Raw genomic sequence first — 25,720 nt, forward strand, 5'->3', positions numbered from 1 at the left:
ATCTAAACAGAAGCTTTCAGAAACCCTAAGCATGATTAACCTTTACTAATCTGAATGTGGTGTTTTGCCAAAACAATATATCATTGCAAGTCTTTATTCGAGGCTCTGTTGATAGGAGGATAACCTGTTTAAAACTAAGTAGATTAACCTTTGGCTTTTCAGGACCATGGTCAGCTCAGGTTTAAGTGGAAAGTTTTCGGTATGACTTCCTGTGTCTTCCTGTTTTATTCCTTCATTGTTATGTATTTTATTGTTGGGCTTTTATGTTTTGTAAAGCACTTTGTAACCTTCGTTTTGATAGTGATATACAAATAAACTTTATTATTATTATTATAATTATTATTAGTATCTAAAAGCAACATTGGAAAATACAGAGAAATATACATAAGCTCTATGAAAACATCTGATTGAATTCAAAATAATTGAACAAAGAGCGTCATTAATGGCGGTTTCATATAATATTTCATATTAATTAATCAGTTTAGGTATTTTTTAATTTTTTTAATAAACTGGAGCAACTTAGGATACAACAATGTAAATAAAATTACTGTGAGGAAAAAAGTGAACTATCCCTTTTCGTCTTTTTTTCTTTCCATTCGTTTCCTCTTTTAACGTGCGTTCTGATTGGCTCTCCCTGATGCTTGTAGCCAATCAGCTTCCGCCTGCTATGGAGGAAGGAATAAATGCAAGATGGCTCCTCATATAAAAACAGTCTTCTGGGTTGCCCTCAACGTGCAACAAAATAACTCTTTACATCTTATCAGGTTAAAATATTTATCCGCGAAGAGTTCTGAAGGGTAAGTCGAGCTATAGATTGATATGCGTACGGTACCTGACGATATTTTGTGGGAGAAGATAGCGAAGAGACAAGAGGAACAACTTTGAAGCCATGAATCGGTGGTGAACTCTCCTCTCTCCTCGGTAGACGGAGCTGGGGTGGTCTGAGGCAGTACACACTCTGGGCCTCAGCTAACTAGCTAGCTGTAGCTGCTAACTAGCTAATGACTTCATCTGCTGTTATCTGGAAACGTTAAAGAACAGAGAGGAACGGATCAAATAACTGGCTGCCTGTTGAATGTTGTACGTGAAAGGCAACACATCGATCGACCATGGCTGTATCAAGGTAAGATTGGCTAACGGTTGTATTTGCCCGTCTTTCCTTAACAATTAGCTAGCTAACCTGCTACTACCCGCTTTTGACTAAAGAATGGCATGGCGACGGCCGACTAACATTAGCCAGCAAGCTAACACAGTGTAACGGCATAGTGTAACTTTCTCACTACTGGTGTCACAGGTTTGCAGTTTACAGAAGACGGAATTGGCTCAATTTGGCTGAAGGGAAATGTCACTTTATTAAAGATTTACATTTTAACGTGACACAGTTGTCTGCTGTTAAGCACAGTTGTCAATTAACGCAAAGTTGTGACAGGAAAGCCGGTCTACACACACGAAATCCAACTATTAGCTGTCTGTGTAACTTTGTTACACTAACCGGCAACTTCATAAACTACACTTGCACAATATTAAACATGTAAGACGGTTATTTGTTTGGCTTTTTTTGTAGACCCTATCAGAAAGGTAATGGTATGTCTAAATAATTATTATTGGGTTATGGGTAATTTGTTTTACTGGAGATCATATTTTATATAAGGGAAAAATGTGCCCTCATGTATTTAAACGGGCTTGACTAAATATTAGGAACATTCCACACTATAATCTAACAAACTCAGAACGACAACCACAACAATAAATATGAAGTTAAATTAATATCTCCCTGACGGCGTGATCCAAAACTAAACATTATTATACACTATGTGTAAAGGCAGAATGTATGGCAGAGCTTGTGTATTGATCACATTACATCATATAAGAGTATATTAGGGGTGGGAAACCCAGGGTAACTCATGACACGATACGCGATACGTGGCCCACGATAACGATAATATCACGATAGTAATTCTGCGATAATTGGGAAGCAGTGGTGCAAATAAGCAGGCAGATCTGTTTAGAGTGCTGATTTTTAAAAAATTAAAGTATCGATATTTGGCACCAGCGATACGATAATTGTATCACACCAGTCGGGGCGACGATACATTGCAATATTGATATATTGTCCCACCCCTAGTGTATATAAATGCAGATAAGTGGAGAAGGGACTCTGCATAGTGACTAAGGGTGTGTGAGGATCCATTAATATGGATCGATATGGCAATTCAGTATCATCGATACAAAGTGGAAACATCAATCCATAACTTCATCTTTCAGGTAAACTTTATTTTGAAATTCCCATGTGCTACCTGTGCCACTCCTTCCAGTCAAGTGCCAGATAGATAATGGCAAGAGGCCAAGCAAATGTCTGATAATTGGCTCAAATATTTACTCTCCTCTTTGACATTTAAATTAATAGTTTGAAAATATGTGTTATTGGAGAAAAGATGGGTCAACGGGCAAAACACCTGCCATATGCAAACAGTACAGGGATCAGGTAAAATATTCAAAAACAAAGCAAACCTGGCACCAAAAAAATAACAGAAAGTTGACCAGTATGCTATTGGAAGTTTTCTTGACAAATGTGGCACTTTATAGTATGTTGAATGTTGATTGAATGATTCTTGCGTGTTGATACAAGTGCAACCAACTGTATAAAATACGCATATGGTATTGCATTCATCGCAGTCCCCCAATCAAAAGCTTATCGTGGCAGACTTTGCGCTACTCTTAAATATCATATAATTGTCCAAAAATATATAATAGTATTGTGATGAAACTTGATTTAAACTTCCATTGGTGACAGAGTCTATTGAAAATTTAAACACACAAGCTTGTCAAAGTGTTGCTGCTCTACCTAAACAGCCATTATTATGTTCTGCTAACATTGTTCATGTGTACTTTGCTAGTGTTTTCAGCTTTGATTCCACGTGTTGTCAGTGGTCCTCTCTCTTACACACCAAAGTAGACGCCTCTTTAGTTGAGCTTAAGTATTCGTGGTACCTGGGCTCAAGCCCTGACTTTCTCTAATCCAGTCACCACTTGTATTAATAGCCTGCTAATGACATCAGTGAAAGACCAGCATCATTAGACAACTTACCTTGGTGCAAAGCCAAACAATTATAATACATAATGGTTTTACATATGCATTTCTGCTAAAATATTTTAATTTGTTTGACTAGTATTTTATTATAAGCATTATAAGTGTGTACATAAAGATTTATCTTGCATGTTCTCGCCCTGTCATAAGGTGTTGACGCTTTCATTGGTCTTTACACAATAAAACATCAGCAGCTGGAGAAGAGGAACTAGCACGTTGTTTGTTCAGTGCTGTGAATTGTCTGTAATGTTTTGTTGAGCTTGTTCTTGTTGTTACCTGTCTATAGACTTGATCGTCTGTTCATCCTGCTGGACACTGGAACGACACCAGTAACCAGGAAAGCGGCAGCCCAGCAGCTTGGAGAAGTTGTCAAACTCCACCCGCATGAACTTAATAACCTCTTATCAAAGGTGTGTGATAACTTTGTCTAGACCTGTAAAAGTATATGTGAAATATTGATAATGTATAATACTGTTAGTCTTGGTTGTTTCTCTATCCTTCTAGATAAAGGTCAGGCAGTTTTAATTTAGATTTAGTTTAGATTAATGTGCAGTGAATTAAATGTATATTCTGTCATTTACAAGGTTCTGACCTACCTAAGGAGTCCCAACTGGGACACTCGGATAGCTGCAGGCCAAGCTGTAGAGGCAATAGTGAAGAATATTCCGGAGTGGGACCCGGCATCCAGGCCTAAAGAAGGTGAGCTTGTGAAGAGTTCCTTTTTTAATTTGTCAAATTTAAGGTTGCCAGATTAACTCTGCATTTGTTATTGTGATTTGATCTCTAGTGTTGTTGAGCCTCCTTCAGAGCTGTCCCTAAAAGATATTGATTCAAATCCTAAGTTAAGGTTGTAATCCCGAATAAGAATCAGAAATACTTTTTTAATTCCCGGGGGAAATTCAGGCGTTGCAGTTGCTCAGAGAAATATATGGCATAAAATAAAAGTAAGAAAAAATGCGCATTTTATATACGAAGATCTCAGTTTCATTCTCTTTGGCAGCACCTATGGCGATAAACAGTAATTGCAGGAGCACACATTTGTTTCTTTTTCTTTGGATTTTCACTTATTTTTGAAGTTGTATCTGTAGTCATCGACCTTTTCTTTGTTTGTTCAGCCATAGTAGATTACTGTTTACTCGCAACACTTGCAGAGAGCAGAAAAGCAGACGCTTAGCTCCGCCTACCCTCTCTGGCAGACCAACAACTGCTGGATGATGGAAAACGCATCACTAAAGCCGCTTTCCCACTGGTCAAAAAAACCCCACTAACACCCAGCTTTTTTGCTTAGTGGAAAAGGTTACAATCAGCATTCTGACCCGAGTCAAATGACTCTGCAGTAGGCCCAGGTAATTATCGCCTCGGTTCCCATCAGCATTGATGGGAACACAACCTGTGTCGACACGCTAATCTCCGCCCCCTTTCCAGCGCGATGCTTTGCTCTGTCGGTAAATTCCGCCCGTCTCAGTCCGAGCAGCGCTCAAACATCGTTCCAAATTTGTTGCCGCAGACTTTGATAAACGGACTGAATGAGTAATAGATACAATAAAGACCTAACCACCAACAGCTTCACTGTTTACTAACTCTGTTTCGGACATTTATTTAAATGAAAATCTTTGAGATTATTACTTTAAGAAGACTCAAAGTCAACTTCATTGTCTCTACTGTCTTTTTTTTTTTTCTTCTTGCTGTATCATTGTTCACAGAGCAATGCAGGACTGACAGCATGGCAGATTGTAAACTTCACAAACTCAAGTCTCAGAATGACCCTAGAATGTTTTCATTCACAAAAACTGTCCTAAGAGGTTTCCTCCTCTCCAAAACAAACAGAACTGATGATTAAACATGTGCAACCCTGACTAAAGCCTTTTCAAGTTAAAAAGCAGTGCAGTACATTTTGGTGGTTTTGGAGCTACTCGCTAAGCTGCTCCCAGATTGTTTTCAGGTTAGGATAAGGATTCCCTCAGTGGAAGCTGAATTATTCACAGACCTCGTAGAGGTCTTGTCCTCTCTTAAACAAACGGACGTGATAAATAATATCTGCAATAAAACTGAAAATCTGAAAAACTGAAAAATATTAAATCTCTTGAATGCTCTTCGGTGGTGACCCGCTGCTGCTACCTTTTTAACTTCAGCTTAAGTCAATTAAAATCTGTCATGTACTTAAATTTCATAGTTAGAAATGTAGGGTAACATGACTTGAAAATAAGTAGGCAGCTGGAAATCTCTTGACGTCAAGTAGACAGCCAGGTCTCATAGAAAACTCTGATTAACGTGTATCTGACAGGCAAAACATTCGACCCAGGTAGGCTGATACTGGAGTTTTGTGTGGATGAAATAGTTGTTAAAGTTAAAAGTTAAATAGTAACTTTGCAATGAACAGCTGAATCTGATTCTACTGACAAAATTATGAATCGGGTTCAGCCCTAATTTAGTCAAAATCGATGTTACCAGTGTGTGTTGGTTTGCCTTGAAGTTCACTGATGTTTACAGGGACCTGAAGCAATTAGTTGCACAAAAATATTTGAAAGAACATCCTCATATTTGACACAAGACTAACTCTTAAGATCACTATAAGTTTTGTGGGTTTCATTTTGAGATGATATTTGTAAAGTTTGCAGCCTGCCTTTCTGTTCTCCTGTATTGCTCTATGCACAATAATGCACCTAAAAAACAGAAGTGCAGACATTTGACTGACAAAATGAGAGTCGACTCGGACTCTTCTCGACTGATTATTTGAATCGTAGATAAATGATAGATTAAATTCAAATTGTGTTTTAATTATTGCTTATAAATGTTGTATTTGGGCTGCAACATTTTTCCTCACAAGCTGACAACATAACATTCATTAATGTAAGTTAATTATTGCACTGATGTATTGTGTGATCAGCTTTGCCGTGGTGCAAAGTGATTCTCACAGAGGGTGCTGTTCTGGTGCTTTGTAATCAACATCATTTTTAAAGCTTATTTTCTTTCCAGTCCACACAGCAATCACAACAGTCATCCATTATGTAGGCTGTTTCAAAACATTATTAAACACTGGCTTATTCTTGATAAAAGGCATCAGTGTGGACATGATTAGATTCATTAAGTAGTTACACTGACAAATGTGCAGTTATAACATTCTGTATTTTTGATTGTTTCCTGTAGAGTCTTGTGAAGATTTATCTCCCGAGGACTCCTCCTGTGACCGGCTGACTTTCTACCACTTTGACATCTCCCGCCTCCTCAAACACGGGGCCTCTCTGCTGGGATCTGCAGGGGCTGAGTTTGAGCTGCAGGATGACAAAACCGGTTTGTAGTGATTTTTCTGTTGCTATAACCTGCACACTGTTACTCACCTTTTTATATGGAAAAGAACTGATGCATTATTGCAGTGTAGTCATTGTGCATGTTGATACTAACCTGTGGAAAGAATGAGTGTGACTAATTTGAGCCTCGAGTATTAGAAGAGGATTGTCTTGTTACGAAGCTGATTGCTCCACAGTTTGTTTGATCTTTCTCGTCTTTTGGTTGATTGTCTGTTTTGACTTTAAGACACAAATTCTGTCGTGACTTCAGCTTGTTAAACAAGCCTTATGCACTAAATTTACTCCTTATCACCAAAGTTATTTGTGAATATTGTTATGAAATGAGACAGGATGCATGCAATCTGGGCTTGGCCATAAAACAATGTTAAAATGGAATCATGAAAATGTATATCTATCCATGATAAACTTTGGATAGATCTTACTTACTATCTCAGTGAAGATAAACCAAGACAACAGCCATTCAGTCTGCCATTTTTGGCTTGCGTTCCAAGACACCAGGATTACCAACAGACTACTTTCTTACTAGATCTTTGTTGTTTTTAACTCTATCTTTTAACCTGATTAAGAAATTGAGTCATAGTTAGCTGGAAGTTGTGAGAGAAACACCCTATAGCTTTTTGGCTGACCGCCGTGGTAAGGACAGTCCTTGTAACACATTGCCCACAAAAGCGCACATTTACCTGATGCGGTCAGCCACATGCTAGGTTTTGACCTAGTCTTGTTTCAGGAGTTAAGTTCATATACAGCTCTGCTTGCAGCGATTAACCGGTTTCACTATTAACCATGCTTAAAAATGTCATGCTCATTTAATCGTAAAGGCTCCATTACACCGGTTGTATGGAACGAAAACAAAGTGACACCTGTGGTGCTTATGAAGAGACATGGAGGCTACGATACATTAGCGTTACTATGGCAGAGGGACCACGCAGTGAAGCTTTGCATCCACCAAAGTAACGAGTGGAGTCGGCAGTGTAGGGGCATTTTGGGTTCACCATGAAGGACCTGGGATTCAAGATGACGTATCCCCTGCCTGCAAAACCTCTTTTAAATAGATTATTAAAAGAAAGGCCTGGATGACAGTTGATTACAATAACACTTTCAGTTCTTTTTTTTTTATGCTCTCAAATGTTAAAGTCTTATTTATTCTTCAAAGGACAGCAACAGTTTAAGTCTAAAAGGTTTCCCGCTCAAAAGGGAAAGAGACTTTTTGTTTATCTTTATTACTTTTGGACTGTATTATTTGGTTACTGTTATTTCAGTTTCAAAAGGCAGCAATAAGTGACACACTAACATTTCTAAAGAATGTTCTTGTGATTTTATACATTAGTAATGTTGTGAAGTTTATTAATTTAATAATAATCATGAAACCATGATTATTCCTCTGACTATAATCGTACCATCAGAATCTCAAAGTGTGCATCCCTATTGCAGACTCGGCACAGTCAAAAAGCATCAGATAAACCACCATTTTTAACTTCTTTATTTTGTGGATTTACCAGTTTTATTTCCAAGGTTCCATTCTTTTTTTTGTTTGGAGAGAAGACCTCAGCAGATGATTACACCTGAAGAAAAAAAACCCTCTGAATCCTCAGCTAATATTGTTTGCTCCAGTTTAGCTATCTAAAATGTTACTTGATTAAATAAGCTGTATTCTAAGGTTTAACTAACAAACTGTCTGATTTGTTCTTTAAAATGGCAGCAAAATCTAATATGATAATATTAGCCTCGTGTCTGAGGCTTACGGAAACACAAACGGTGTGGTTACTTTATAATGAATATGAGTGCAAAGAATATGGAAAGCTGCTCATTCTTATCTAATGTGATGGTCATTTGAATTTTAACTTCCTGTGTAAGTGTATCTTCCTTCATTCACTTGTTATCCCAGCATGCTGACACTGTGTTCTTCACTGATTCATAATCAGCATTTACTCACGAAGCTACAGTGCACTTAATCTAAAGTTTTCCCCTTATTTGTTTTCAGCTGAGATGGACCCTAAGGAACGTCTGGCCCGCCAGAGAAAGCTCCTTCAGAAGAAGTTGGGTCTGGACATGGGTGCTGCTCTCGGCATGGACACCGAGGACCTGTTCAACGACGAGGACCTCGACTACACCTGCCCACCCAGTGCACTTAGAGCCCAGGGAAGCAAAGCCACAGCTGGATCCAGCTCCAGAAACCATGTGGTGGGTCACTTTTTAGCCTCCAGGCTTTGACTCAGCGGACCTTTGAGCCTGCTCTGTGTTCTTTGGTGGTTTGTGACTAAAGTTTAAAAATAGATAATCAGAAGTGTGAGACACAATGGACGCCTGTGTTCACTGCTTCTAACAGCAGGCGAGTGTTGTTCTGTAATGAGATACTGTGGCTTAAGGTAATGGCCTAACTTACCCGGCTAAGTTTAATTAAATAAACCTACTGTGAGGTGTTTTTTAACCGGTTATGAAACCGTCTCAGTTAAATGCTTATGCCTCGATGACCTACAAAAGCAAAGCAGAAGATTGGCCTTTCTAAATTGTTGTTAATATCCGTCACTGGGTCGGATTCAACAAAGCGATTCTCTCATCCAGACCAAAAAAGCCTTTGTTTCCATTCGACCAACAAAGTTTCACAGTGAGTGAGTACAATATATTGTTAAAAAGAAACAGAATGATACACATGTAAGTACAGGGCAGGATCAGCAAAGACGTAAGACGTACTGCTTGGTCCACAAAGGTCCATAACGTCCATATCGACATAAAATGACAGTTGCTTATAGTTGCTTTAATTTTATTTACCTTTACCAGTTATAGCACACTATGAAATTAAGTTTTTCCAGATTCCAAACATCCTTTCATTCTCCTGACTTGCAGTGATCGTTTGGATATCATTCAGCTAGTTGTGTAACGGATCACAGTTGACCCCCCACGGCTGTGCAGAGTTAGAGTGAAAAGAGGCAACACGAGGTGATATGTGTTACTCTGATGTGCAGTTAGAGGTATGGACTTGATGTAGCGTGATGCAGAAGTTGACGATCATGCATCGATGCAGTTACAAAACTTAAAGTTTGGGGAGCTTAGCAGCTGTTGTAGCATGAGCTTCACCGCAGTGCTTCACATAGCGCTGCAACTTGGAGCGTATCAGACCACGGAGATCAGTTCTATAACTGTAAACTGCTTGTTTTAATATTTCTACGCGAGCTGTGCATATTTCACTGCACAGTGGCTTCTTTGTATCAAACGGAGCTTCCACGTTTTTACTTTCACTCTATCCGTGTCAGCTTTTATTTTGAAAGTACCAGCTGGTGGATGCTTGTGATAACGATCGGTCGCTTAATGCTAGTAACTGATGATGTAAGCCTATTTGTTAACCCACCTGTGATACACAAACACCATTACTTGGCACAATGCTGGATCCAAAAGCTGAAGACCTAATCCCAAAATGAAACTGATTGTTTTGTTGTGACTCACACACCTGTGCTGCAGGTGCTCGTTTTATTTTTATGAAGCACTTTGTAGCTAGGATTTTGTAAATTGCTCTATAAATGTTTTTATGTACTTTTGATTTTATAAAAAACACTTAATGATATAGGAGTTAAACTCCACTTGAATTAATTAGTGAAATAGTATCACTGTCAAGTAATAAAGAAAATTGAGGCTCCAATACGTTGTATAGTTATATGGAGACGCATCGAGCATCGTGAATGCTTTTTCTTTTCTTTTTTTTTTTTTTGCTGATCCGAAAAATGATTCGATCCGTGACTCAAAAGGTGAAGCGTTCCAAACCGTGAGCTTTGTGATCCGTTACGCTCGTTCACTGGCTCTAAAGTCAAATAAGAATCTGTCAACAGATTTTTGGTTCATCGCTGATTCCCAGGAACATGTGTGATCAAGCAAAACAAAGAGTGTTTGCTCTAACGTTAACAACAGTATTCAGAACACATGAACACCTGTTAGAGTCCCAGTGCTGTTGTGCTCTATTTCACCGCTCTTGTCCAATCAAATTACTTGGTTGAAACTGACCATTGTTTAATATTAACACTGCTGTGAGGAAATTTCAGTTTGTGTTGATTTTGCGCCCCCTGTGGATAAAGCCGTACCTCTTATCTCTTTGCTGATTTTGTTCTGTTCATGCTTAAGTGGTGGTTTTTAACAAAAAATGCCATCCTGCTTTCTCTAATAGTCATATGTATCACTCACTTTAAATCTTGTGTAAAAATGTAAACAAACGCAGCGTGCAGTTAATCGCTTCGTCTGACACCTACCCCCCAACCAGCAGTTTCAGGTAGGGCTGGGTTTAAAAAACATCGATTTGAATGACCCGATTCATAAATCCCGAGATTAATCTTTAAAAATATGTGTAGAAACGTGTATGATCACTTATGTTTCTGAGCGCTGCTGAACGCAGCACAACTCAGAGTATCGCCCCGAAACACGGCAGTGAGGGAGACATGCCCTGACTTGTTTACTGCAGCTACTAAGGAGACATCTGTGAATGCTGACGGACTCTTTTTATCGTGTGTGCGTCCATGAATATGTAAGTTAGTTTTGCACTGATGTTTATGTTGCTCTCTGTTAGCGTCGGCTTTGGCCGTGAGTGTATTTTCGGCATGTTGTATAATATGCCTTTCCCCATATCTCCTAGTCTCGTGTGGTTTTGTTCTTCGTGCTATGACATCTCGTGGCCAAATCTCGCTCAGGTTGAAGCCCACTTCTTTTAATCGAAACCATGAGCCAGATGTTCAGAATAAAAGTTGATAAGCTGTCTAATTCATAAAATTGTTAATATTGTTTTGACTGCTGTGTGTTGGTCATGTTAAATAAAAAGTACATGATGTTACTTCTTTGGGATCAATTATTATTGTAAACATGAAACATTTTGACAATGCACCAGGTAAGAGGTGCACTGATATTGTAACTGAAATACAAAATATATATAAAACAAAAATCGATATCTGATCGGAATTCGAATCGAAACGGGTCCTTGTGAATCGGAATCGAATTGAAAAAATCCTTATCGATACCCAGCCCTAGTTTCAGGCATTAATAATAACATAGATATAATCAGTCTTGTCGCTGATGATCTGGTTTGCTTTTGTAGCTCATGTGAAGTAATCAGAATACATTTCAGTCTGTTTCATAACCATCGAAAAACTCCTCACAGGAGCTTTAATGTAGTAAATAGCATAAAATAACACTCCAGTAGAATCGTGGATGACAACATTTCTTGTCGGCAGTGGATAATAGATAGATGTCGAGTCTGTGGATGTGTGGGAGGAAGCAGTCTGACAGCTGTGGGATCCAAGCTGTTGCTCAGTCTGGATGTGTGTGTTTGTATTGTCTGAAACCTTAAAACTGGTAGCAGGGGTACAAACAGAATGTGACTTGGTGTGTGTGGTCCCTGATGCTGCTGTCGGCTCTCCTCCGGCATCTATTGTAAACAATGTCCTTTATGGATGGCAGTGCAGACCCTGGGTGTAGTCTTGCCTACCAGCTGTAGAGCCTTGCAGTCGGATAACAAACTGTGATACTGGTGGTCAGTATGCTCTGCATAGGTTGGAGGTAGTGAGGAATTAAGTTAGAGGATGCATGCCCTAACTGTGATGATGAATTCTGTAGAACATGAGTTGTCAAACTGACTTAAACCATGTTGTGTTTTTTACACCTTTTGTGCATTGCAGCAGAAAAGCTTGTCCTGACAGTAATTTTTGGCCCAAACTTTTTATTTTATTCCTCCTGACTCAGCTTTTATCTTCTTTTGTCCTTACAGACTTTTTGTGACTCAGTCTGTTCTCTTTCTTAGCCTCAAATGAATCAAACCTTTGGCTTTTCTTTGTGTTGCCTGTTTTAGTCTTGGATAATGCTTTCTGGTCTTCATATGTTTCCGGGCCTGTGTGTATTTTTCTATTGTGAGGTGCTGCATTGATTTCAAGTTAAAGAAGGCGGGTAATATCTGTATTGTCAGTGTGGTAATTCAACAGACTAAATACCTTTTTTATCTTCCTCTGTGAGAAGGATTTCAAACATGTCACAAACTATAATCGTCTAAATATGCATGCGTCATTTGTAGCTGCAGTTGAAAAGGCAGCATGGATTATGGGGCTTCATTCACACATATATAACATCAATATAACTAGTGGATGAATAGGCAGGAGAATCCAATTAGCCTGAAACAATGGCTGGGGTTTTTGAGAACATCAGATTTACTTGGAAGCCACATCGATATACAGTACATGAGAGTGCATTTATGAAACGAGTCATTCAGTGATGTAGTCTACATTATATTGTTGTGAACATTATTAGGCAGCCTGCAGACTAGGTCTGTCCCGCCACAGCCAATTATGTGACCTGATCTGACCCTGGTCATTACTTTACATAAACTTCAGAGTGTGAAATTGAAAATTCAAACAAAATGCACCTGCTCTACTTTATTTTGACCTCTTAAACTTAACACTTGACCTATGACATAATAACAGACCTTTGCTGTGTGCATCGTTCAGTCTTGCCAGTGCTACTCACGTTAGCTCAGCTAGGCTTACAGTAGCTGAGGTGGTAAGTTTAGTGGACTGTAGGATAGCTGTTTTCTCTGCAAAGCTGAGAAATCTAAAGCTTTACTTCCAAGCTCTTCATCCTGCCACTTTCAAATCCACTTTTAATGGAGCAGCTATAGCTCAGAGGAGAGCGGGTTATCCACTAATTGGAAAATCTGTGGTTCGATCCCTTGCTAATCCAGTACACATGTTGCAGTATGCTTGGGCATAATACTGAAGCACAAGGTGCTCCATAAGCAAGCTGTTACCAACATAATCTGCAAAATCCAAAATGTATAATTACATACTTTGGATTGTGGACTCACTTTGTTTCAAGGCTGCATTTCCTGCAGCCTACGTTCGTGTTCCCCTGAGGGTTCTGTTGGGGGCAGTGCAGGAATATAGGGTACTGGGGCCGTTGTTACGCGCCATCTGGTCTCTGTATAACCAAAGTGAGAGCTGTGTCAGACACTACTGGTGTGTGTTGGCCTCCGCCCGGGTTGTCCCTTGTCACAGATTCTGTTTGTGATTTTCATGGACAGGATCTCAAGATCATCTTTTGCAGATGATGTGGTTCAGTTAGCTTCATCAGGCTGGAACCTCAAGCAGGCATTGGGGCGGATTGCAGCGCAGTGTGACGCGGTTGTAATGAGGGTCAGCAACTTCAGTCTGAGGCCATGGTTCTCTGCTGGAAAAAGGTGGATTGCTCCCTCTGGGTGGGAAGTGAGTCTCTGCCTCAAGTGAAGGAGTTGAAGTAAAGGATTCAAGTATCTCTGGGTCTTGTTCACAAGTGAGGGTAAAATGGATTGTGAGATTGACAGACGAGTTGATGCAGTGTCAGCAGTAATGCAGGTGTTGAACAGGGAGCTGAGCCTGAAGGCAAAGCTCTCAAAGCTCTGTTGATCTACGTTCCAACTCTCACCTTTGGTCATGAACTTTGGGTAGTGACCGAAACGATGAGATCGTAGATACAAGCGGCAGAAATGAGTTCCCTCTGCAGGGTGTCTGGGCTCAGCCTTAGAGATGGTGTAAGGAGCTCAGACATTCGGAGGGAGCTCGGAGTAGAGCCGCTACTCCTTCACATCGAAAGGAGCCAGTTGAGGTCGTTCGGGCATCTGTTTAGGATGCCTCCTGGGCGCCTCCCTGTGGAGGTTTTCCAGGCACGTCCAACTGGGAGGAGACCCTGGGGCAGACCCAGAGCTCACTGGAGGGATTGTATATCCTGTCTGGCCTGGGAACGCCTCGGGATCCCCCAGGAGGAGCTGAAAAACAGGGCTGGAGAGAGGGATGTCTGGGTCACCTTGCTTAGCCTGCTGCCACCACAAACCAACTGGATAAACGGAAGAAAATGGATGAGTGGGTTCGATATTCTGGAGATAATTTGGCTCTTGGTGAAAATTATTGAAAAACCCTGTCGTAATGTATGTACGTGTTCAGTTCAATTATAAAATTAAAAATCCATCCACTGTTTTCTTTTTCAGCCCCTTCAAGCTGCTGAGTTGATCGATGCAGAGTTCAGACCAGGCATGAGCAATCGACAGAAGAACAAGGCGAAGAGGATGGCCAAGCTGGTGGCCAAACAAAGATCCAGAGACGTGGATCCAAATGAAAAGAGGTGAGAATACACAAACTCTGTGAAACATGTGTAGTGGGGCTCTGATTGTCTCATCTTTGAAAAGACAGACCTACTACTATTCTATTTTTTTAGGCTCTGACCCATTTCATCTTGACAGATCTGGGCCTTTATTCATTTGTAGTTAAATCTGGTTTGTTCTAAAGATAAAACAATTCACTTTGTGTTTCCTCCACCCTGAAGTAACGACAGTTTTGAGGGTGAACCTGAAGAGAAACGAAGAAAAACCACAAATGTAGTTATTGACCAACCAGCCACAGAGCATAAAGTCTTAATCGACAACGTTCCAGATAACTCCAGTCTTTCAGAGGAGGTAAGTTATCAGAAACAATCAAAACCTCCTTTTCTGTAAAATCCTGAACAGTTAGATTACTACAAATGACAATATACAACATTTGTTGATGCTGTTACTGATGTCTTGTCTCTTTCTCTTTAGATACACGAGTGGCCTCTGGAGAGCTTCTGTGAGGAGCTCTGCAACGACCTCTTCAATCCTTCTTGGGAGGTAAAAACGTTCTAACTTGAGCTTATCAGGCAGAATTGAACACGCAGTGGTTAAACACCAGGGTAAATTAAATGTAAACAATTAAAAATTGTATGTGGTTGTTTACAGATTCGTCATGGTGCAGGCACCGGCCTTAGAGAAATCCTCAAGTGCCATGGTGCTGGTGGCGGAAAGCTGGTGGGAAGCACTTCAGAACAGGTCCGTATTAACTCTCGTCAGGTATTTAAGTGAGAATCAAACATTACACAAATTGACTGCTGTCTGGTTTTAGATGCTGCGGCAGCATCAGGAGTGGATAGAGGACCTGGTCATCCGGCTGCTCTGTGTCTTCGCTTTGGATCGCTTTGGAGATTTTGTATCTGACGAGGTGAGTTTTCTTTTTTTGGCCGACAAGTATCAAAACATCTTTTTATTTTTATTGTCGAGACATATTTGCAAGATGAGAGACGCAGTGTTCTTCTTCTGATTATTTATTAAGGAGATATTTAATATATGTAATTGGTTTACTTGCCTGATGCATTATATGGCTATTGTAAAATGCAGCAACCCTCTGGTTTATGAAACATGCTGTGCTACTTGTCACTGCATCAAACTTGTGCCTTAAATCTATGCAGCGCCTGTGAAAGTGGCCTATGCTGCTGTGATGATTTATACTTGTTCGCTGGTTTTTCTGCATCCCCTGGCAATTATGCTGCCAAAAGTAAGATTGACAGTCTGTTTCCTGTGCCAATATGTCGAGCCTTAAACAACAGTTACTTTTACTGAAATTGCTGCAACGGAAAAATCATGCGCAAAATCACACACAAACAAATTGCATTTAGACATCGAGATAGCCAATCACCAAATGTGTTTATGGCTTCCAGTTGAAGCCAGCATGCTGTTGCATCTGGCTACAAACTTGTGTTAAGCACAAGGTCATCTGTAGTTTTAGTGCAAAAATACGATGAGGTGCAATCACAGCTGTCGGCATTTCTGTAGAGTGCAGCTACATTCTGGGGGGGTGCGCATCAGGCCATGGTGTAGATTTTAGGTGTCATTCTGTACCATGTTTGTTTCGATGCACCATGTTATCAACAAAAGCCTCCTCCACGCGTGGCTCACCTGCAGTTGTTGACAGACTTTAAAACACAAGATGAGTTTTGGGGGCCATATAAAACATACTGCTGATGAAGTCAAAAGAACAGACGCATACAGGGAGACAGAGACAGACAGTCAGGCTGAGCCGCTGTGTTCATGCAGGTAGGTCTTGATTTGTGTGTGTAAAAGAGAACTGAGGGAAAGCAATGTGAGCAGATTTAAGTTGTTGTAGAATAAACATAAATAAATGGTTTAGAATAAAGAACAATTGGGTTTTTCCAAATGTTTTCAATAAACACCCTTTACTGATATGTCGCCCCTTTGCCAGGTGGTGGCTCCTGTCAGGGAGACGTGTGCGCAGACACTCGGTGTGGCTCTTCGCCACATGAATGAAACTGGTGTTTCCATGACAGTAGACGTCCTGCTGAAGCTGCTAAAAGAAGACCAATGGGAGGTCCGCCATGGAGGACTGCTAGGCATCAAGTATGCCCTGGCTGTCCGACAGGTACCACCTGTTCTGTTTGTGTATAAGATAAACTGTCAAACAAGCATAGCAAGGTCTTATAGTCTGTTCAAGCTGAGTGCCATATGGTCAGGAATGAAAAAGGTGGGAGGAAAGGAAGGCTATGTGGGGTGATGTCACTGTAGAAGCTGTTCTTATTTATCTCATTCATCTATGCAAATTTTCATCCCTCTGTTCCTCGGTATCTCAGGACCTGATCTCTGTGTTGCTGCCCCGGGTGCTCCCAGCCATCACTGTGGGTCTGCAGGATCTTGACGATGATGTCAGAGCCGTGGCAGCTTCATCACTCATCCCTGTGGTGGAAGGCTTGGTACAGCTTCTTCCCAATAAGGTCGGAGAGGCAACAGAAATGCCTTTTTACCAAAATGTATACATCAAGTTTCTTAATGAAAAAGTGTGACTCTTATTCATTTTGTTGGGTGATTCTGTGTGTCTCAGGTGCCCTTCATCGTGAACACACTGTGGGATGCTCTTTTGGACCTGGACGACCTCACTGCTTCCACCAACAGCATCATGACGCTGCTGTCCTCTCTGCTCACCTACCCGCAGGTCCGACAGTGCAGGTCAGTCTGAAGGACGCACAATAACAACATGCTACTGCCTGCAATATTCAGTGTGTGCAAAGGGCAGGCAAAGGAAAAGCAATGACGTGCACCATGGGTGGATTAATACTGTATTGTTGTATGTTTGCTCTTTGAAGAGAGAAGTCTAAAAAACCTGAACCGCTCTCTGTTCTTGATCCTCACCCAGCATCCCTTAGACAACAGGACATAGCTATTATCTCTGCTCCAGTGTCCATTAATCTGTATTTACCTACAGCTGTATCTAATGCGTCTGAGTTTTCTACCCGGAACTCTCTTTAAACAAACAGTGTGATTCACTCTATACTTTATGTGACTTGGCTCATCTGTTGTCATTAAGCTGAAGGTCTCCTCTGTACTTTGTGATTGTGTGTGAGGAGTATCGGCGCTGTGCCAGGAGGTTGGCTGAACTTCATTTGAACTTGATTTACATAAAATGCACGCCCCAAAGCTGAGCGAATTAGATGAGGGCTTGGTATTTAAGTCGAGGTCGGGGATAAATGTATAACTTTTATTATGAAGCTTTGTACTCTTTTTAAAGATGACCTTGAAGGGCCCTTCCTGACTCTGTATTTACACTGACACACTGTGTTGTCCACTCCAGCATGCAGCAGTCATTAACAGTCCTGGTCCCTCGGGTCTGGCCGTTTTTGAGACACACGATATCATCAGTAAGACGGGCAGCACTGGAGACTCTTTTCACACTGCTGTCTAAAGCTGACCAGGTACATTTAACTTAGAAGGACCGAACATTCATGTTATAAATCCCAACTTTAGTATTTTATATTTAAAGTAGTAGAAAAATAATGAACAACAACAGTCTTTTTAGCTTCAGTGCTGACATGTTCTGTTCTTCTTCAGAGCTGTGCCATGTGGATTAACCCCATCCTGCAGGACATGCTCCGACACATGTTCCAGTCCTGCATACTGGAGAGCAACGAGGAAATCCTTGAACTGATCCAAAAGGTTTGTTGCATGACCCACAACACAACTTATATCCTGGGTAAAATGACTCGGTGTAATTGTTTGCATCAAAAAAAAAGTTCCCCTTTCATCTAATTTGCGTCACGAGATTTGTCCACTTATATTTGCAGGGATAATTCTCACTTTTCCCCTTGTTAATAGATGACCTTTTGGATTTAACCTCGATTTATTGATGTGTGTCACTGTGTGCAGGTGTGGATGGAGCTGCTGTCTCAGGCCCCCCAGCAGTACGTGGTAGCAGCCAGCTGTCCGTGGATGGGCGCCTGGCTCTGCCTGATGATGCAGGCCTCACACATTCCCATTGACCTGAACATGCTGCTGGAAGTGAAGGCCCGCTCCAAGGTTGGACATTAGAAATGATAACTGTTTGTTTTTTAAGGTTATAGCTACTTCACACTGACATAAACTACAAACTCATCGATTCAAACCAAATGAGCTGCTAGTAGATTACAATTTAAATCAGTGAAATGGATTATAATTTACATGTAGGATTCAGGGAAACTAATCTTTGGATATTTATACATTTGGAAATAACTGACAGAGATGTGTAAACAATCCAATGCATCTCATGTAAACAAAAACATCACATCACTAAAATAAATCTGTCTTAAAAAGTTAGTACAAGTTAGTGACATTACTCGGCCATTTCTGTGCAAAGTTTATGCAAATAAATAAATAATTTTAAATAAAATTATTTAAATAAAATAAATAAAGTGTCAAAGCAGACAGTGAGAAGATAACAGAAGAATCTTGCAGGCCTGTCTGTTTGAGTCAGAGGGCCTTCAGCAAGTTTGTGGGAGGAAATAAAAATTCAGCTGAGAACAAATGTTTAACCAAGTCTCTTAAAAACAGTGTTTGTTGTCAGTCTGATGTGTGCCTGAACGCTGAGGGAGAAATGAGAAATGGGAACAGCTTTACTTTGCTTCCAATTTGATTTGAAACCGGCAGAGAAGGAAGCAAACTGCTTGTTAAGTTACCTGCCCTAAGTGATATTATAATACCACGTGATTTAATTTATAAATGCATTTTTCTGCAGATACCGATAATTCCCTGCTTCTCATCGATTATACGATAAGATCAATCAGAATCAACAGTGTTGGGTAACGTTACTTTTAAAAGTAACTCGTTACGTTACTACGTTACCCTCTGAGAAAAGTAACACATTAGATTACTTTTGCGTAACCAAAAATTAAACCCCCTTTGTGAGTCTTTACACGTGTGTCAGGATGGCCTCCTGTACGTCTACCTTTGAATGTATTGACTCTACCGTCTCTGCGTCGCCTCGTTTACGGCCCATAATCTGTAACTCTGCAGCCTGATAACAGGAATGACAGACGCAGTATAACCTTTACAGCTCTTTATCATCATAACAGTCTGACAGTGAACTGGGCAGAGGCATGCAGTATTAGGCACAGCTGTTTCCATGACAACAATACAACACAGGCTCTTAGTCCCACCAGTGTTGTGGAGCTGTGTTTAGCTGCAGAAGCTTCTTCACATTTGAAGTCGAGCTCTTCACAGCTGACGAGCACTTCTCCTCCAGACACAGCTTACATTTCACCGTCATGTTGTTCTCGTCCCTTTCACCCAAACATTCAGAATAATGTGAATATTTCCACAAAGTAAACGCTGTCCTCTCTGACAGCTCGCTAGCTGAATTGGCTAGCTACACATGATAAATAACAGATTATTTGAATTGCAGAACTAACGCGTTACGTTACTCAACAAAAAAGTTATCCGAGTACTCTAATGGATTACTTTGTAACGTGTTACCCCCAACACCAATAATCAATTATATTAAATTTTGTATTTTCAAAAGGAGTTTATAAACTGTAGTTTAAACATACTGGAGGACGAGAAATGCTAAGCTGAAGTGAGCAAAGATCATTTAATATACCAGAGCTCTCTGAATGTGCTGGAACATGTTTTTGCAAATTGCAATAATGTTGTATTTCTCTGAAACTGTAAAAGACGTCAACAGAGGCGAATACATCACAGTATTAACAATGAGTCAAAGCACACACTGCAGGACAAACTGACTGCTCCATTTCTGAAATATAAAACTTCTATAATATATATATATAATACTAATCTGTTTACCTGTGGTCCAATATGTTCCTTTATAATAACTTCTATGTTGATATACTGATGCAACTATGTGAGGCGAATATCAACGGAAAATGAATTGGCCTGATATAGTGTACCTAATTGAATCGAATTTTTATTAGTTAGTTTAACTGTAATGATTTATGTTGTCTTGTTCTTCCAGGACAAAGCTGGTTCAAAGGCTCGTCAAGGGACCAACCAGGTGAAGGAGACGGTTCAGGAGTATATAGCAGGCGCAGAGACGGTGACGGACGATGTAGTGACACGGGACTATGTAGTGATCCGTGCTCGTCTCATGGCTGCTAAGTAAGTTCTGATTGTGAATCAGAAGTAAAAAGTTTTCAGCCCTGATGTTTAGCTGAACTTGTGACTTTCTCTCAGGAAATAAAGAACCAGAATCACCAGATAAACAGTTGGCTAACAGTGTTCCTGCTGCTCTCTGTCTGTAATCCAGATTGCTGGGGGCTCTGTGTAGGTGTATCTGTGACCCTCAGCTCAACGCTGCGTCTCAGGAGATCCGGCCAGCTGAGTCTCTGGGCCAGCTGTTGCTCTTCCACCTCAACTCCAAATCTGCCCTGCAGCGTGTAGCTGTGTCTCTGGTGCTCTGTGAGTGGGCTGCACTGCAGAAGGTGAAAAGCTCAGACGCACAGTTTGTTTATTCTGGAATCATTTCAAATTTTGTATCATGAGCATAACATGATCACAAAATGCATTAATTTCTCTCTCAGGATTGTCAGCTGGTGTCGACCATGGTGCAGCCTCGTCTTCTGGCCATTCTGTCGGAGCAGTTGTACTACGATGAGATCGCCATCCCCTTCACACGCATGCAGAACGAGTGCAAGCAGCTGATTGCACTGCTAGCTGACTCCAACATAGACGTGCAAGAGCGCATCAGTTGTAGCGTTTTTACTATTGATCAAGCCAATGAACTGGTAGGTCCAACCACACACTCCACTTGATGCATCAAACCGTTTAACAACCCACTGACCCTGAATGAATTGCTCGATAGTCTTTCTGTTAAACCAAAAATCAGAACTATCATCCTAAACTGTGATTTCAGACTTAGAAGTGTTTTTATATCTTGGACTGACAGCTTCAGTGATGGTTGGGTACCGAGCTGATGCTCAGCTTCAAAGGTTAATGGATGCTGCACTCTGTAACTGTCTCTCCCTCTCTCCCCCTGCTTGTTCTCTAGGTCACCACCATCTTCACAGACTCAACAGGGGCTCTGAACGTCAAGTCCAAACAGTGGCAGGCTCTGGACGGTAAACGACAGCAGGCTCAAGCCACAGTGTCGGAGACCAACACAGAATGGCAGCAGCTGCATCTGCGCGTCCACATGTTCACAGCCTGCGCAGTCATTAACCTGCAGGTGCTTCCCGACAAGCTCAACCCGCTGGTCCGGCCTCTGATGGAGGCCATCAAGCGGGAGGAGAACACCCTGATCCAGGGATATGCTGCTTCTTTTATAGCCAAGCTGCTACAGCAGTGTGCTGGACGCTCGCCGTGCCCCAACCCCAAGATCATCAAAAACCTCTGTGCCTCGGCCTGCGTCGACTCAGCGGCCACACCTTCCTCTGCCTGCCCCGTACCCCCCACACAGGAGAATGCTAAAGGTAAGAGCTGCTGAAGATTGCCCTTATTTTCACATATTTCACACAGCTAATGAGCTACCCAGGAGGGTTTCAGAAATGGGTTCAACTGAAAATTTGGTTTTCACTAAGTGATTGAAAAAACAGAAGGTGGTGTCTTTTTTTTGTTCTGTATTTGTGATATTAAGCTTACATCTGCAGCCCTCGAATAACCATGTCAACACAAAGAAGGTGCTAAAGTGTAAGCCCTAAATGTCGTTGATTTGAATCATAATTTGATTTAATTTTAAAACGTGTGGACCCATGAATTAAAACCAGAAACCTCTTTAATCTGTGTCTCTGTGAACACTGTCTGAGTCTAGTCGAGGGCTGCTAAGCTGCTTCTAGCTTAAGCTGACCAAACCTAAACCTCTATTAACTGACACTAATGAAACCTAAGATAAACGTGACTCTTACAGGTAAAACATGAGACTCCTGTAGGCTGATATAGGAGCTTGGTTTGGTGCTAAACTGGACATAAAGGAAAGAATAGCCAAAGCTTCTTACTTAGCAGCTGAATCCATTTCACTATTCTGAGTCGGTCGCAGTCTGTCTTTTGACCATATTTCTCTCTCCTTACTCTTTGTCATCAGGCTGTGGTGTGGAGAAAGATGGCATGCACCACATGGTAAACAAAACCCGAGGCATCATCACTTTGTACCGTCACCAAAAGGCAGCGTTCGCCATCACCAGTAAGAGGGGGCCAGCCCCTAAAGCCCCAAAGACCCCCACCACAGAGCTTCCTCCGGGCAGCACCATCAGCACTGATAATGACGAGGTAAAGACGGCTGCTAAAGTACATTTAACCCGTATCAACAACAGTTTGTGTTTATCCTTATTCATATGATTTGTTCCTTTTTAGAGCAAGAAACCGTTTCTTATTCAGAGACGAGGGGCAGAGTTCTCCCTAACAACTGTTGCCAGGCACTTTGGTGCAGACCTCACCACGTCTCTGCCGTACCTGTGGGAGAACACAGTGGGACCCCTGAGAACTGTGGTGACTGAAGGTCAATGCATTGGTATGTTGATTGAGTTAATCAGATTTAAATTTTAAGACACACTGCCTATACATTTTTTATGTGTTTAGTGTAAACATGTTAAATATTCTGCTTGTGAACTTTCTGCCTTTTTTAAATGCTCTCTAAGCTAACTGTTGTATTTTAAGATACACTAAAAAATGTTTTTAGTGTCTGATATGAATCAAAGTTTCACGCAAATGCTATCAAACACAATATGGTGTACCCAGAAAGTTGGGCCAGTTCGGCTAGATATTAAAAATATGAATTTTGTTCTAAATATGAAGCTTACTGGGCTGCACGGTGGTGCAGTGGTTAGCCCTGTTGCCTCACAGCTAGAAGGTTCCTAGTTCGATTCCAGGTTCAGACGTAGTGGGCCTTTCTGTGTGGAGTTTGCATGTTCTCCGGGTACTCCAGCGTCCTCCCGCGGTCCAAAGACATGCTCGATAGGTTCATAAGTCTCTAAGCCCTATATCAAGTTTACTATCACAGGCCAGGGAAATTGGAAGAAAACAAGCCACTGAGATTTCACCCTTTGTTTTGTGGACTACTGTTTAAAGCCTTTTTTAGAGCCAGAAGTGACCGTATTTGCACGAGAGGTTGGAGTTGCAGAGGAGGGAGGGATTAACAGATGCCAAGTTTTAACTTACACTACTGCTAGCTTGGTTAGCGAACTGCATCTGTAGTTCACATTAACTGATATTAATATGGAGGCTGGAAAAATGAACAGCTGTCACCAGTGTCTTTCAGTAGAATTCAATGCTGATTGAATTTCAGGTCCCCTTTGCAGCATCTTGTCAATCACAAGTAAGCCACGCCCCAAAAAGCATACTCTGCTTTGTCATCTACTTTTCTGTAAATGTGCAACATCATGCTGTGTTGAAGAATTATAACTAGTAATTGAGACCGAAGTTCATTAGGGAAATGTTACTGAGATAATACTGAATGAGAAGCAGGGTCATGTATGCCACCAGTGGGATCACCTCCTGCTTGACATTAGAAGTGAGTTTGACAGGACTCCCACATTTCCCACCAGACATGGTATTAGCCAGGATGCCATGTTCGAGTTAGTACAGCATGTATGAAGTCAGCACTCTGATTCACTGTGTGTCTCTTCTGTGTTCTAGATAGGCAGGTCCAGCTGGAGAGGGGAGACGCTGCAGCTCAGGAACTGGTCAACTCTCTACAAGTGCTGGAAGTCATGGCAGGAGCCATGGCTGCTGAACTCAAACCTGTGGTAAGACTGCTGCTCCACCATGTCTGCTCCACAGTCTGCTCTACTCTGAATAGTATAAAGACTTAGCAGTTTCAGTCAGTTATTAGATTTCAGTAAAAATGCAGTTCAAGGTCAGTGATGAGTTTTAACAAAATCATTGTAAATTATGATTTGACATGCATGAATCTGAACTTGATTTCCCAGCATCATTTTGGGTATACACCTTTTGATTCGTACCGTTGGCTACATCCTTAATTGTTCGCTTAAATCACAACCATTGTCATTATTTATAGGTTTGGATCATTTCAAAAAACAGCCAGGTAGTTGTAACTTAGCTACCCTGCACAGATCTGACGGTTGCTTCATAGCGCTGGCTAATAAAGTAGTTTACCGACAGAAGCTAGCTCGTTAAGCCCCTGTGAATGTTAATCCTCGTTTTTTTCACAATGTCTGCAACAAAACAAATAATTTAATGTGTTTGTTTTTTTTCTTCCTTTAGCTCATGGAGCATCTACCCCACCTGTTCACCTGCCTGCAGCACCCGTACACAGCGGTGCGTCACATGACTTCACGCTGTGTGGGCGTGCTCAGTAAGATCGCCAAGCTGGAGACCATGAACAGTTTCCTTCAGTGTGTTCTCCCCTGGTTAGCTGCTATCGGTGACTGCACCAAACAGGAGGGCGCCATCGAGGCTTTAGCCTGTATCCTTCACACAGTGACAAGACTTTAGGTTCAGTGTGTTTACCTGGATGCGTGTGCAGGTAAACCGTTATGCACATTCCATCGCAAAACTGACCGTTTGTTTGGAAGTAGCAAGTTGTTCGGGATTAACAGTTCGAAGTTAATTGGCGTAGCATAGTATGATGGCTTTTTGTGATGTCATTTCGGCGGAGGTACCTTCCGTACCGTGTACACACGTGCACCATGCATGAGGCTTAAAAGTGAGAATTGTCCGTCTTTCATTATACAGTCAGTTTTATTAAAAACAAATAAATGTGCACTGTTCAAATGTAACACAACAAAGGAGCTATTGTGTTCATTTACACAGTTTAAAATCAAAGTTGTTTAAAATAAAAAAATATATAATTGTTTTTATCTAGGTCAAAACCAGAGGCCGAGCATTTCAGCGTCCTGTTTGTTGTTTTATAAAACCTTCATGCACTCCTTGTAGTCCTTGTAGACCTCCTGCTCTGGTCCATCGACGGCCACCTTGCAACACACATCCAAGTGCCTCGCCTTTAATCTGTTGCACAGTCTTAACCTAAAACAACAACAACAAATCCTGCATAAGGAACATTGTATTGTTCTGATACAGACATAAATAGTGATAAATGTCTACACAATTTTAACAACACTGTTCATTCATCCTCCCAGATTGTGTCACTGACAATTTTTTGCATTCACTTCTAATGACTTGGAAACTAGATACCTTTGCTTTGACGCCTCGTCCTGCACTCTGACTCTCGCCATCACCTCTCCCTCTCATTTCTTGTACTTGTGCACTACTTACAGAACCAACAAATCCACCGCATCCCGTCCGTAACAAGTTAAT

General features: G+C 41.1%; 1 protein-coding gene across 1 annotated transcript in view; it reads left to right on the plus strand.

The window, feature by feature from the left end:
- The first annotated feature begins 702 nt into the window (after positions 1–702).
- btaf1 (BTAF1 RNA polymerase II, B-TFIID transcription factor-associated) overlaps positions 703–25,720 on the plus strand; it is a 32,659-nt gene continuing 7,641 nt past the window's right edge. The window contains exons 1-24 of the mRNA XM_069658898.1: positions 703–1,123; positions 3,375–3,498; positions 3,673–3,787; positions 6,236–6,379; positions 8,378–8,577; positions 14,378–14,511; positions 14,713–14,842; positions 14,966–15,034; positions 15,143–15,232; positions 15,306–15,401; positions 16,440–16,616; positions 16,825–16,965; positions 17,073–17,197; positions 17,820–17,940; positions 18,077–18,181; positions 18,392–18,541; positions 20,469–20,611; positions 20,760–20,934; positions 21,034–21,237; positions 21,501–21,921; positions 22,530–22,714; positions 22,799–22,955; positions 24,080–24,189; positions 24,668–24,869. Coding sequence (XP_069514999.1) covers positions 1,110–1,123; positions 3,375–3,498; positions 3,673–3,787; positions 6,236–6,379; positions 8,378–8,577; positions 14,378–14,511; positions 14,713–14,842; positions 14,966–15,034; positions 15,143–15,232; positions 15,306–15,401; positions 16,440–16,616; positions 16,825–16,965; positions 17,073–17,197; positions 17,820–17,940; positions 18,077–18,181; positions 18,392–18,541; positions 20,469–20,611; positions 20,760–20,934; positions 21,034–21,237; positions 21,501–21,921; positions 22,530–22,714; positions 22,799–22,955; positions 24,080–24,189; positions 24,668–24,869 — 3,532 coding nt within the window. The 5' untranslated portion in view covers positions 703–1,109. The remainder of the gene's footprint in view (positions 1,124–3,374; positions 3,499–3,672; positions 3,788–6,235; positions 6,380–8,377; positions 8,578–14,377; positions 14,512–14,712; positions 14,843–14,965; positions 15,035–15,142; positions 15,233–15,305; positions 15,402–16,439; positions 16,617–16,824; positions 16,966–17,072; positions 17,198–17,819; positions 17,941–18,076; positions 18,182–18,391; positions 18,542–20,468; positions 20,612–20,759; positions 20,935–21,033; positions 21,238–21,500; positions 21,922–22,529; positions 22,715–22,798; positions 22,956–24,079; positions 24,190–24,667; positions 24,870–25,720) is intronic.

The sequence above is a fragment of the Semicossyphus pulcher genome, unplaced genomic scaffold (assembly GCF_022749685.1).
Source record: "Semicossyphus pulcher isolate SPU_LCO1_2020_fin unplaced genomic scaffold, fSemPul1.0.p SCAF_12, whole genome shotgun sequence".
Lineage (NCBI taxonomy): Eukaryota > Metazoa > Chordata > Actinopteri > Labriformes > Labridae > Semicossyphus > Semicossyphus pulcher.